Below are 12,277 nucleotides of genomic sequence, written 5' to 3' on the forward strand. Positions count from 1 at the left end.
ATGGCTGGCCTCATGTTTCTACAGGGAATCCCTCTGGATTTGGCTAGTTAGGTCAGCTGGCCAGAAACAAAGTTGGAGGCAGTGCAGGGCATTTCCTGGTCACTTCCAAACCAGGGCTCCTCTTTCTAGAATAGTGCTTGACCCGTGGTATAGTGCTGGCCTGGTTGAGCCTTTCATTTTTTTCCTCTCCTCTGCTAGTGTAAGCCTTTGGCAGGACTGGTTTTGGGCTCAGGGCCAGTGATTCAACTGGGAGGGCTCTGGGCCAGTTCTTGCCTTTCTGGAGGTCGGTTTTTCTGTCCAGGGCTCTGCCCAGGTTTGTAGCCTTTACTAATGTGCTTTGATAACATAGGTCTACTTCCCACACCATCTTTCAACCAGTCATCAGAGAGAGAGGCCTGAGCAGAAGGAAATGTGTGCTTTGCTTTCTTTTGGCGATGTGTCTTCTGCCTGATTTTTATCTGGGGGCCTTTGAAGAGCCAGCCGGCACAGAAGCAGTGTGGCGATGCTGTGCCTGGAAAACTCACCACTGTCACTCTGGTTTATTTTCCTCTCCTCTTCGAGCTTTTCCCATGGAGTGGGGCTCTCAGTGACAACTGGCGAATGGTTGGGCGATTGCTTGCTGTCATTCTGGTGGGCCCTAGTTTCCGGAGGGCTCCGGGTGCTTTGTGGGTATTCACATTTGTTTCTGCAATGCCCAGAGCATAGCATACAGGTCCCAGTAAATGGATGAAGAAACTGAGGCTCTGGGAATTAAGATCAGGGGAGGGGGAGGGGAGCAGCACAGATGGGAGGGAACCTGGGTGTCCCAGCTAGTTTTGTCTTGAAGAGGATGTGCAGGGTGTGTTGTGTGTGCGTATGTGAGAAGGTATGAGGGTGTGTACACATAAGAGAATGAAAAGGAACAGGTTTGAGTGGGGGTCAGGGCCTCAGGATAAACCTTAAGAGTAGTGGCTACCTTGTGTTCTTTCTGATCACGTCTACCTCCCACCAGGAGCTCACAGGCCTTTTGTCCAGAGCAACTTCTTGTTCCAGGCCCGGAAGGAAGGTCCCAGTGGTTTGTCCAGCCCAGCAGACCTTGCACTTGCTGGCTAGGGGGTGGGTCATGGAAGCTCTCCCCTCCTGCCTGTCCTTTCCGTCTCCTCCCTGGTGCCGCTTTTGTGGCCGGCATATGGAAACTGTTTCTATTTACCCAGCACCGCCAGGATGCTGCTGCATGCTGTGCTCCAGCTAACGGAAACCTTGGATTCCCTGCAGGGTCATTTCAGAGGCTGCATGCAAAGCAGCCAGCTGTTTTGCAGGGAGCGTCTGGGCCCTGTTACATCAGCTTGGAGGAAGTGTTACCATCTGTGCAAACAGGTCATCCTGGTTTGTCTGCCTGTCCTCTGGATGGGCAACTTCCCTCATACTTGGAGTCAGAGTGTTTTTGTTATTGTTGTTTTATATTCTAATACCTGTCAGTTCAGGGGTTTCTTGTAGCTCCTCCTCCTCCTGCCAGAAATTTATGGTCACCTCTCTGGGCTGATTGCCAGGTTTCAGGGAGGGTAGTTGAGGGGAAGGGGTTGCATAAATCTGCAGTGGCTAAGGTCTGCAGGCCACTTTCACATGAGAGCTCCCTGCCCAGTGCACCAGAGTGCAGAACAGAGTGTTTCCCTTCAGGGGACTTTCCCTGGAGGTGCAGAATGGGATCTTCCTGGCTGCCAAGAATGTTCCTGGTCAGCTTCCACTGGCCCTTTTAAAACCTCCTGTGAGCTGAGAAGCTGGCTTGCTGGGAGAGCTCAGAAGATGGTGTCTCCCACCCTCCTGCACTGCTGGGCATCTTTTCCCCTTCTTTCCTCCTGTTGCAGCACAGCTGCCTCCCAGAAAAGTGGAAATATGGAGGCAAGGGCCAGCCATCATCTTCCTGGAGGAGGCGGTGGAGGGCCAGCTCCCGCTCAGCCCTGTATGAGGCCGCCCCGTCTCCGGCAGCTGGGGCCATGCGAGATGCACCGACCTGGCCTTTCCAGCTCACCTGGGACGACCCACTCTGCTCTGGGCGAGGACCTTGCCAAAGTCAGAGGTGGCAGGTGTTGATACTTACACGGTCACTCATAATCACCAGTGTGGGAGGCCTGTCCCAGGCCCCAGGATGGGGCTGGATGTGGAGTGCTCTGGTGAGAGCCCACCTGACTGCTCTGTTGTCCAGGACCCTTCCTGTGCAGGGGTTGCTCCAAAAGATTCGAGCACCAGTTTAGCTGGAGACCTGGTGGCTGGTGTTTCCTCCAGGAAGTGCAGCTTTGGCCCAGGTAGGCAGGAGTAGGCTGGGGCAGGGCACCAGGGCAGATGGCTGCTAACAGCCACTGGTTGCTGAGCAGACCCAGTGTGCATGATGCGTGTGCCTCGATGGGGACATGGGGACAGACCATCCCCTGGGACTTCATTCCAGTGGTGACCAGTCAGGGGAACTGGGACCCTGTGCAGCCTGACTCCCTGCTTTGAGGTAGTTCATTCTGGGGAAGGCCGCTGGGATCAGTTCCCCAGCAAGCAGAGCTTCATGACCCTGTTCACCACCCCTCCTGAACTACAGCCCACGGCCCATCTCCCGGGCTCGGCTGTACCCTGCCTTCCTCTCTTTTACAGACCTGTAATTGTCCTTTCCCTCGGGGAAGCTGCTGAGCCTTTAACATTCCTTATACTGCAACAATAAAGCACTTGGGAGTTGGAGCATTTCCATCTCCTCTTTGGCCACCTCTGGAACCCAGGAAGTGGGAAACAGGGTTCAGCAGAGGAAACGGGGGCAGGAAATTAGGACCCCACGTGGCGCTCTGGCCCCACCTCTTGCAGTGCATCCAAGTGTTTCTGGAGTTGGCTGCATGCCCACTGTCCTGCGTGAAGGCTGCATCTAAAAGGAATGAAACAGGACCCTGGCTCCCTGCCTCCGTCTGTGCCCTTTCTATAATCCCTAAATGTGCTGCCTGGCCGCTTGTGCCTGGTGTGAAGGGGGCTCTTTGAAATCACCTGTGGCTTTCTTGAAAAGCTCAGCAGTGGCCCTTCTCACCTGGGCCCTTTTCAGCCCCCTCCCCCCGCAAAAGCCACAAACAAGCTATCGGGGCTTTCAGGACCTAGTGAGCAAGCGAAGTTCTGTGTCATGAAATTGATAGTTAGAAGCACCAAATAGAGTCTACTTGGAGGGGAGGGCTTCTCATTCTTTCCCCTTAGCTCTTTGAGTCGTATTTTTCCTTCTCAAGGTTCTGCCCTGAATTACTCTTATACAAAACAGGCCCTTTTCAGTAAATCCTTACAAGAACAATTTCTAGGAAACACAGAGGGATCATGCCATGCCCCTGCTTAGCCCCCTTGGGCACTGCCCACTGCCCACTAGGCCCTGCACATCAGTGCTGGCTCTGTCCTGCAGCCCCTGGCCATCTTTAAGTGTCCCCTGGAGTGTGCTTCTGGAACCTTCTAGGCAAGAGCTTCCATCTCACTTCAGTTTAGAAATGTTTGTTGAGCACTCGTCCATCATGCCCGATACTGCTCTGGGCTCTGGGGATACCACGTGTATAAGACAAAAGCCCCTGCCCTCAGAGCCCTCCTTTCAGGAGGGCAGCAGGGACTGAACAGACCAATGTGTGAATAAATGTCCTGCCTGGTGGCGGCCCAGCCCTGGGAGGAAGCCCTGACAAGCCTGAGGGAGACAGGAGGCAACACTGATGTGACCTCTGGCGGGGAGCCCACGGCAGCCTCTGGGAAGTTGTGGTCGGTGGACGCCTGGGAGATGTGAGGCCGTTGGAAGGCCCAGGGAGGCAGAGAGCTCAGGAAGTGCCCAGGCCTTCAGGTGGAGCATTCAGGCATGTCCCAGGATAATGAGGCCAGTGTGGCCAGAGTGAGGGGGTGAGTGTGGTAAAATGAGAGGAGCGTGGTCTTGGGTCAGGTTTCATGGGATCTTTTAATCCAGGGGAGAACTTGAGCATTTTCTCTGGAGCCAGACACTGTGGCCTATTTGAGGCAGAAGAGTGATACTATCTGACTTGATTATTATACTAAACTAAAAAGTTGACTTGAAACATACACATATGGACACACACACACACAACATAGGATTTCTCTGACTGGCATAGAGAATAGGCCAGAGCAGGCAGGTTAGGGAGCAGGTAGCTGAGCCGGCAGAAGGGTTGTGTGCATCCAGTGGGGAGATGGCTGGGGCACTGATGGTGCAGCTGGTGAGAACTGAGTCCATGTTATCCAGGCGCAGCTGGCCCCTGGGGGTCACTCAGCATAATGAATGAGGGGCTAGGAGTGAGCCTCCTGACTGGCCTGGGATTCCCTGTGAGTATGGCTGCTCCATTCAGCACTTGGAGGCTGAGGACATTCTTTCCCCGGCTACCCCGTCAAGACCTGCCTGCCCACCAATGACTGGTGCCTCCCCAGTGCCCCGGCCAACGGGGATGGCAGTCTGTGCGAGGCCCAGGTGCTTGTTCTCTTTGATGGTCTCAACTGCTAGCCCATGACAGACGGTGGGCTGGGGAGCCACCCCCAAATTTCTCTCGTGAGGGACAAGTGACCAGCGTTTGTGTTGAGGAAAGCTCTAGACGAGGAGCAGAGGCCCACTCTGACTGGCCCCACTGCATGGTGCGTCATATCCTTGGATCAAGCAGAAACACCCTTCCTGGGACATCCCTGCCCAAGTCCTCCTTCCGCCCGTTGCAGCCCTACAGCTTGTCTGCTCTCACCGCCCAGCCAGCCAGGTGTGACCTGTGGCCACGGAGCACACCGTTTGTCTCTGCGATGCGCACCGACCTGGTGGCAGGGGCCCTACCGGTTCAGTGCTCTGTAGTAAGCAGCTGTCCTCCAGAGCCCAGCCTGTGAGCACTGGGCTGCATGTGCGCCTGTCTGTTAGGAACTTGGGAAGGAACAGAAAGTGGAAAGGGATAGAGCAGAGGCCAGATTCTAGAGACCCTTGCTTGCCTGGTGTCATATCAACTCCTTGCAGTGCCAGGGAACCTGAGTCTTTCCCGAGGGCAAGCCATGTAGGGGTTTCCAGCAGCAGCGTGATACAAGCAGATGTTTGCTTTAGCAACTTCATCCTGCAACAAGACACCCGGGGTTGGGTGGCTGGAGAAGGCCCGGGCATGAGAGCAGGGCTGAAGGCTGTGGCCGCATTTTAATTGAAAGTCGGGAGACCCCAGTGAAGTGAGGACTGGAGATGGGCTTGAGAGGAAACCCCCAAATCTGGTGACTTGCCATAAGGCATGGGAAAAAGGTGGTGTCAAAGATTTCTGGCTCTGACAACTGTCCTCTCAAGGCAGCCAGACGCTGGCCCCTTACCCTGTCCCCATGGTCCTTGTCCAATTCAGAGACTGAACGGAGCTGCTGTTTGTGGCTTTGAAAGCGGTACGTGTCAGGGGAGGAGAGTGTCTCTCTCTCACCCAATCAGGACATTTCAAGATACCAAGGGACACCTGCTCCCAGGCAAAACCCATTGGCATGAGTGGCAAGGAGTGGCCTACACTGTAGCCCCAGTCACCATCATGTACACAGTAAGTGGTGAGGGACAAAGGGGAGAGGCTGAGGAGGCCCAGGTGCCTTCTCCCCACTGGGAATGGGCTGAGAATGCTCAGCACAGGGCCTCCAAGGCAGGGGCTCCACAGACGCTTCTGCCTAGTGCCGGCTGGGAAAGTGGCCCTGTCGTCTGCTGCCCTCTGTGCCAGCTCATCGCCGCCCAGCCCGTACCAGCACTGTTACTGATCTCACCTAGGACTGCTGTGTCGCGGGCGCTGGCTTCTGCTGTGGTGTATGAAGGTCGCAGAGGACGGGCGCAGGCACATGAGGTCGTGCTGCTGTCCAGTTGCCTGCCTGCAGCTTCTACTTGGATGTCACAGTCTGGCTGCTGCTTCCCTGGTCCACAGGAGCAGGTGGAAGAAGGTTTGACCTTCTGTCTCTGCCCGGGGCTTAGTTCTTTCAGAAATGGACGCTGGGATCAGAGTTGGGAAATGTTGGCATTGGGTAGAGAAGGGCCAGAGTTACTAAGTGCAAACCGCACCCAGATCCTACCTCCTGCTTGTAACTCAATTTTAGTGATGGAACCGCTACTATATTTTGGTCATTTGAGTGCCATCCTGTTACCATTCCCGGGGGCTCAGTGCTCCAGCCCTGCTTCTCGCCACCAGCTGCATGACCTCAGGAAGGTAGTTGGCCCCTCTGTGCCTTAGTTTCCTCAAGGTGACATGGATATCATATTACCACCTTTGTAGGGTTGTTGTGACAGCATGCAGATCAGTAGTTGTCCAGGACGAATGGGCAGCAGGGGGCCTAAAGGGGTGATAGATATATTATCTTGATTGTAGTGATGGTTTCACAAGTGTGTATTTAAATCAAAACATATCAAATTGTGCACTGTAAATATCTACAGTTTATCATATCAAATATATCTCAATAAAGCCTCAAAAAAATGGGTGGAGAAGAGTTTTGCAGGTAGGTGAACCCAATTGCTCTTGCCTGGCAGCCCAAGGTCACCCGGACCAGCCGTATCCGAAGCCCTGTGAGCTCTCTTTCCTCCCTTCCTCTTTGGTTGTGAGCTTTTCCCATTTGCTTCCTGCCACCTGTGCATATCTCATTATCCAAACATTTGATTCTTTATCCCCCTGTAGGTGGATCATTTAGAGTGTTGAATATAAGGAGCCAAATTCTCATCCTGGGTGATGGGAATAAATCTTTCCAATAAATTAACAAGTTGAAAGTCATTTCTTACTGCCATTGCTTACCAGGTATCAGTAGAGATAGCTGAGCATTGTGACAAACCCCACTTGAACAGTCTTAAAAATAAAGGGATCCCCATGGGCCCAGAAATGCTGAGGTAGATATCAGGCACAGCTCCATCCCAGGGGTGCAACTGGTGTTATCTCTGTTACTCATTTGTTCTTCTGTCGTTCCTTCTTGGGCGAACTGTCCCCATGTGGTGGTGGCAGAGGTAGCCAGTGCCAGCAGCAGGGAAGAGCCCCTCCTTCTTAGCTGGTGCAGGAAAAGGTCCAAGTCCAGCCCTCCTTGGCTGGGCATGGGTCAGCTCCCTGCCTGAACCAGGCCCTGTTGGGGGGATGAGGTGCCCCTGTTATACCAGCGCCACCTGCCTTTAGGCCAGGGGTGGTGGAGTCGGCCAGAGACAAAGAATATGGATTAGAAAGTAGGGAGAGGATGTTCTCCAGAGGCAGAGGGGGCAGTATTGATGGCAGAAAAGGGCATGGGTGTCACCAGGGGAAGCAGCAGATGACGGCCCCAGGGATCAACTCCAATTATTATTTTTTAACTAAGTGGATAGAATATTAACACGCTTCCAAAAGTCAGAAGTACACAAAACAATCACTCCCTTTGAGTGACGCTTTTACCCTGTTCCCACACCCTTGTTAAGTAACCCATTTCAGTGAGTTCTAATTTATCCTTCCTGTTTCTTTTTGTAAAGATAAGTAGATTTTTCTTTTTTTCTCCCTTTTCTACACGAGAGCATACTCTATGTGCCCTTTTGCCCTTGTTTTTTTCCCTTAACAAGAGAAAGAAAAACATTTGTAACTAGCCATACTAACTCATGCTGTGGTGACTTACGGAGAACGGGACATATGTATGAGCATGGGAGGTGACTGCTGGCCTTTTCTTCCAGTGAACCGCATCTTTATCCTCTTATGCCTGGGTTGTGAGTGAACCTCTCTCCTCTTCCAATGCAGATGGAAGCAGCTATGCTGTTCACGACTCACGGACCCCCAGCCTAAGCTCAGAGGGTGAGGGTCCCCCCGAGAGCCCCAGCAGACACAGCTGGGAGATGAATTATCAAGAGGCAGCGATCTACCTCCAGGTGAGTGTCAGGACCTGTTCTGGGCACCTGTTAGCGGAGCAGGGTGGCGGGCACTCTGTCCCATCCCACAGACTCTGTCTGGCTTTAGTCGCTGCCCCTCTTCTCCCTGAGAGGTTCTCATATGAAGATGGGGGGAGCCAGCCTGATGGTGCCTGTACAGGAAAGGCAGTGCACGGGCTGTCTGTGGCCCTGCCTGCCCCTGGGGTCCCCGAGTCTGTCCACTCGGCCTTCCCTGCCCCACTCCCCCTTCTCAGGGCCACACGGAGCCAGTTGTTGAGAGGGAATTTTTCTTTAAATACTTAATTCTGTAGCAGGAGCTAGTTGACCTAGCGTGGGGAACTGAGAGATCTTTATTCCTTTTCTGCTCAACTTGCTGGTGTGTTCATGTTTACTTTCTCATGCTTGGTTTTTTTATTTAGTCTCTAATAAAAATAATGCTTTTTGAAAGAAGTAATGTATGTTCATTACAATGAGTTTAGGTACAAAGGGGATATGAAAAAAATTTGCCTAAGGCAGCCACTGTCAATGCTATTGAAGAATAATACATAGGTTTTATGTGTTTTCTAAAATAATTTTAAAGTTATGTGGTATTTACAGGTGAATAGTCTGCTTTTTTCTCCCCATGGCATTTAGTATAAGCTTCTTCTCATGTTTTTGTAACTCCTGTAAACGAATTTTAATGACTTTATAATTATATCTGGTAAATATATCCTCATTTACTTCACTATCCTGGTAAGGTTGGTATTTTCCCTTTTTTCTTTTCCCTTATTATGATTATGCGTTTCCCTATTGTAAATTATAATCTGAGGACAGTCTATGCAGAGAGCTGTTTCTTTTTCTTTCTCTTTCTCTCTTGACTGTCTAGGATTTTTTGTTTAGAACGGTTTTAAGAAGTGGAATTACCAGAGAGAAAGAATCAACATTTTTTAGGGCCCTTTATCTATAATATTGAATACTCTCTAAACGGGGTATTGCCTCTTAGCTGCCAGTCTCACTATCTGTGGCATTGTAACCTCAATCTTGCTATTCTTGTCACTGTAAGGTTTCAGTTTCTGGTGTGCATGGAGTAAGGGTTTGGGTGAGGAAATGGAAATGTTCTTAAATTCATTTGAATGATAATTTTCTCCCAATCTTTTTTCTTTGAAGCAGCTCTCCATTGTATTTGCTTTGTTATTTTTTAAAAAGATTTAATTAAAATGGGATATTTATTTGATCAGTTGCTCAGTTGTCCGTATGCTTCTCATGTTTTATGCAGGGTCGTATTTAGTTATACTTTGAGGCATTTTGATTCAGGCTAAGGCAGCAGAAGTTTCTTACGGACATTTTAGCAAGCTCAGGAGCACCTGCTGATGATCTGGGAGGGTCACCAGGGTCACCCTGGTGCACTGTCACCTCCGAGGTTGAATAGGTGCTAGAAAAGAGCATGGGATGAGTCAAAACACAGAATTAGAATGGCCTGGGGACTTCAGAAGCCTGGCAGTTCCTTCTTTCCTTAAGTAGGTGGAAAAATTAGTAATAAAAATGTCTACCTTTAGATAGAAAGTCTTCTAACAACTCTCCGAGGCAGTTTGATCATCTCACTTTATGGCAGAGGGACTAAGTGAGTCCAAAGCCACCCAGCTAGTAAGTTGGAAAGGATGGGCTTAAACTGTGTCCAAGTAGCCTCCAAACGATGCTATTTCTCCTACGTGTTGTTTCCTCATTTCTATATCTGACCCCACGTATCCACTTAAAAATGGGCCATGTACAAATAGTGAATCTGTGGCATCTTGCTGTACTGATGGACAGTGCCTGCATTGGAGTATGGGTGGGGACTTGATAATATGGGTAAATGTAGTAACCACATTGTTTTTTTATGTGAAACCTTCATAAGAGTGTATATATCAATAATGCCTTAATAAAAAATTTTTTTAAATGGGCCATGTATGTGGAAAAAGAGGTTATAGAGCAGCAGGTATGATAATTTTTATGTAGCTTTCATGTATATAACATACACACACCCAAGTACAGGTATGTATGTATGTGTGTGTGTGTATATATATACATATATATATGTGTATGTATGTATGTATGTATGTATATAGCAACCCATACCCATTCACATTGGGAAAGTTTATTTGAATATTAAAGGTGATTATTTTTGGCTGATGAAATTTTTACTACCTTATATTTTTGAATTATTTCACCAAAAACACATTACTTCTTAAAAGTGAAAGCAGAACTGGGACCCCTGTGAACAACAGTTCACATCTATTTCTGGAGGATGGGTTTAGCTGGTGTCAGATTTTTCCTGCTTTGCAGCCCAGCTGCACCACAGCCCCTGGACCAGGTTGTTGATGTGCTTGGGTAATCGGTCCTTTGCTGCTTTGAGGGCACCTGGTGCTTGCATTTTCCTCTCTTCCCAAATGTTACCTGATAACTCACCCTCGGGAGCCTTGATGGTCCTACCACCTCTGAGATAGTCCTCGTTTGCAGTGTGGACTTCTGCCCCTGGGAGCAGAGAGTGAGGCCTGGAAGTCATATGCAACTGGCCTGACTCCTTATTTCTCCTACTCAAGTTCATGATCAGCAGCCAGGAAACAAGGTCGGTGTTCTCTTGGAGTTTGGAACAAATCCCATGACATGGATAATATTTCACTCAGTCCTTGCTGGCGGACACCTCATTCTCCCTCTCCTCGGTGGCAATTCCAAATCTTAGAGTTAAAATCTGAGACCCCCATGTCAGTGGTTTCCTCCAGCAGGACCTCCATTCCTGGCTATTTGTTAGAAGAAATTACCCAAGAATTGCATTTTTTAGTAATCTAAACCCAAAGCTTCCCGGGCCGCTGTGTGTGCTGTGCCAACTGTGGTGGTGGTGGTAAAAACCATAGGCCTGCACAGATCACAGGACTTGTCCAGCTTGCCCTCCATTTGACTGGCGGGTTGTTTGTTCCCTTTTTCCAGCCTGCCCCTTGTCAAGTCTGTGGTTTGTCTTTATTTTTTGGTACTGAGGGTAGTGACGTATGCAGCTTCAGGGAAGTGACTTGCTCAAAATTACCCTGCAAACCACAGCCAAGATCAGAGACGCCCACCTCCCAGCTACTGGACAGTCCCTGGGCTAGGCTGGGGCCTGGAGAAGTGATCTCTTACAGGACTGTTCAGCCTACCAAACATCTATTAAACACCTACTGTGTGTCTCAGATACTATGCCCGGTGAGGACGTGACAATATCCCTCACCTTCCCAACTCTCTGCAACAGGCTTGGTGAGCTGAAGCCACCTCTGGCCGGCACAAGCTGGCCCACTGGCCAGAGCTCTTTCCACAGCACCAGCACCACCTTTGGGCCCAGAAATGCTTCTTCCTGCTAGCCTGGCCCTGCACTTTCTGCAGGATTCACCATGGCATGTGTTAGCTTCGCCTTCCCCAGAATCAGGTTTTTGTGAGGATGGCAAGGGTGGCCTCATCCCAGAAGAGTTGAATGGCTGAAATAGTTGAAGGTCTGACGTGGTCCAAGATAGCTGGAGTGCTTTCAGAAGGGCCCTGGGTGAGGGGACCTGGCTCTGCTGCTCTCCTCCTCCAGGACATGGAGCCAATGGGAAGAGTGTTCATCCTGAGAGCTGGTGCTGGGAGTGAGTGAGGCAGGCCCTGTGGGTGCAGCACTGTTGGCACGAGGGCCGTTGTCGGGGGCTGTCCTGTGCATTGCAGGATGTTCCCCAGTGCCTCCAGATGTGACAGCCCCACGTGTCTCCAGGTTGGGGTGGGTGCATCAGTGGAGCAGCATTGCCCCCCAGCTTAGAAGTGCTGAAGCAAGCTGGTGTGTGCAGAGCCTTAGCCCAGCAAGTACTGTGTGTTTTGGCTGCCGGATGACTGCCGATGAGATAAAGCTGACGCGGTGGGGGCATCCCTTACTTACCACTGTGCCCACTGCCCCTTCCCCAGAAGAACAAGGAGGGTCAGCAATGGCCTTAGGGTGTCATCTCCGTATATTCCCAAGGAGAGCATTCCCAGGGCTCTGTCATTTATTTTCTACATCATTGGCAGGAGCCGTTGCAGAGCAAAGGTGCTGGCTCTGAGCTCAGGGGCTACTGAGGCTCCCTGCACCTCGACTTTCTCACCGCTGTCGAGTGGGATCATGAGAGTCCCTGCCTGGAAGGGAAGCTGGCAGGAGCAAAGGAACATTGAGGGCACGGGTAGGGGGCTGGGCACGGTGCCTGGTCTGGTGAGCACTCCGCCAGGTTGGCTGCTGTCTCTTTACCACTGGGATGAAGGAGTCAAGGGCAAGGCCAGGGTTAGGAGATTAGGCAGAAATAGCAGAGTAAATTAAGAAGTGGGCTTTGGAGAAATCTGAGTTAAGCAAGAGTATAGTAAAATTAGCCTCAGGCTTTTTTTCTCTCGATGTTACTATGATTTATAGTAATAACAAGTATTCTGCAGGGAGCTTCCTGTGTGCCAGGCAATGTCCTAGGTGTCTTCCTGGAGCCC

At 50.7% G+C, this 12,277-nt stretch overlaps 1 protein-coding gene across 8 annotated transcripts in view; it reads left to right on the plus strand.

Annotated features, from left to right (window-relative positions):
• The window catches only part of TPCN1 (two pore segment channel 1), a 51,148-nt gene that overhangs the window by 14,948 nt on the left and 23,923 nt on the right, over nucleotides 1-12,277 (plus strand). For 5 of the 8 annotated variants that reach the window (XM_017645034.3, XM_036993222.2, XM_017645033.3 and 2 more), the window contains one exon: nucleotides 7,689-7,816. In XM_017645034.3, the coding sequence (XP_017500523.2) occupies nucleotides 7,689-7,816 (128 nt within the window). The other 3 variants (XM_036993223.2, XM_017645036.3, XM_017645035.3) reach the window with 3 other exon arrangements.

This window comes from Manis javanica, chromosome 15 (genome assembly GCF_040802235.1).
Source record: "Manis javanica isolate MJ-LG chromosome 15, MJ_LKY, whole genome shotgun sequence".
Lineage (NCBI taxonomy): Eukaryota > Metazoa > Chordata > Mammalia > Pholidota > Manidae > Manis > Manis javanica.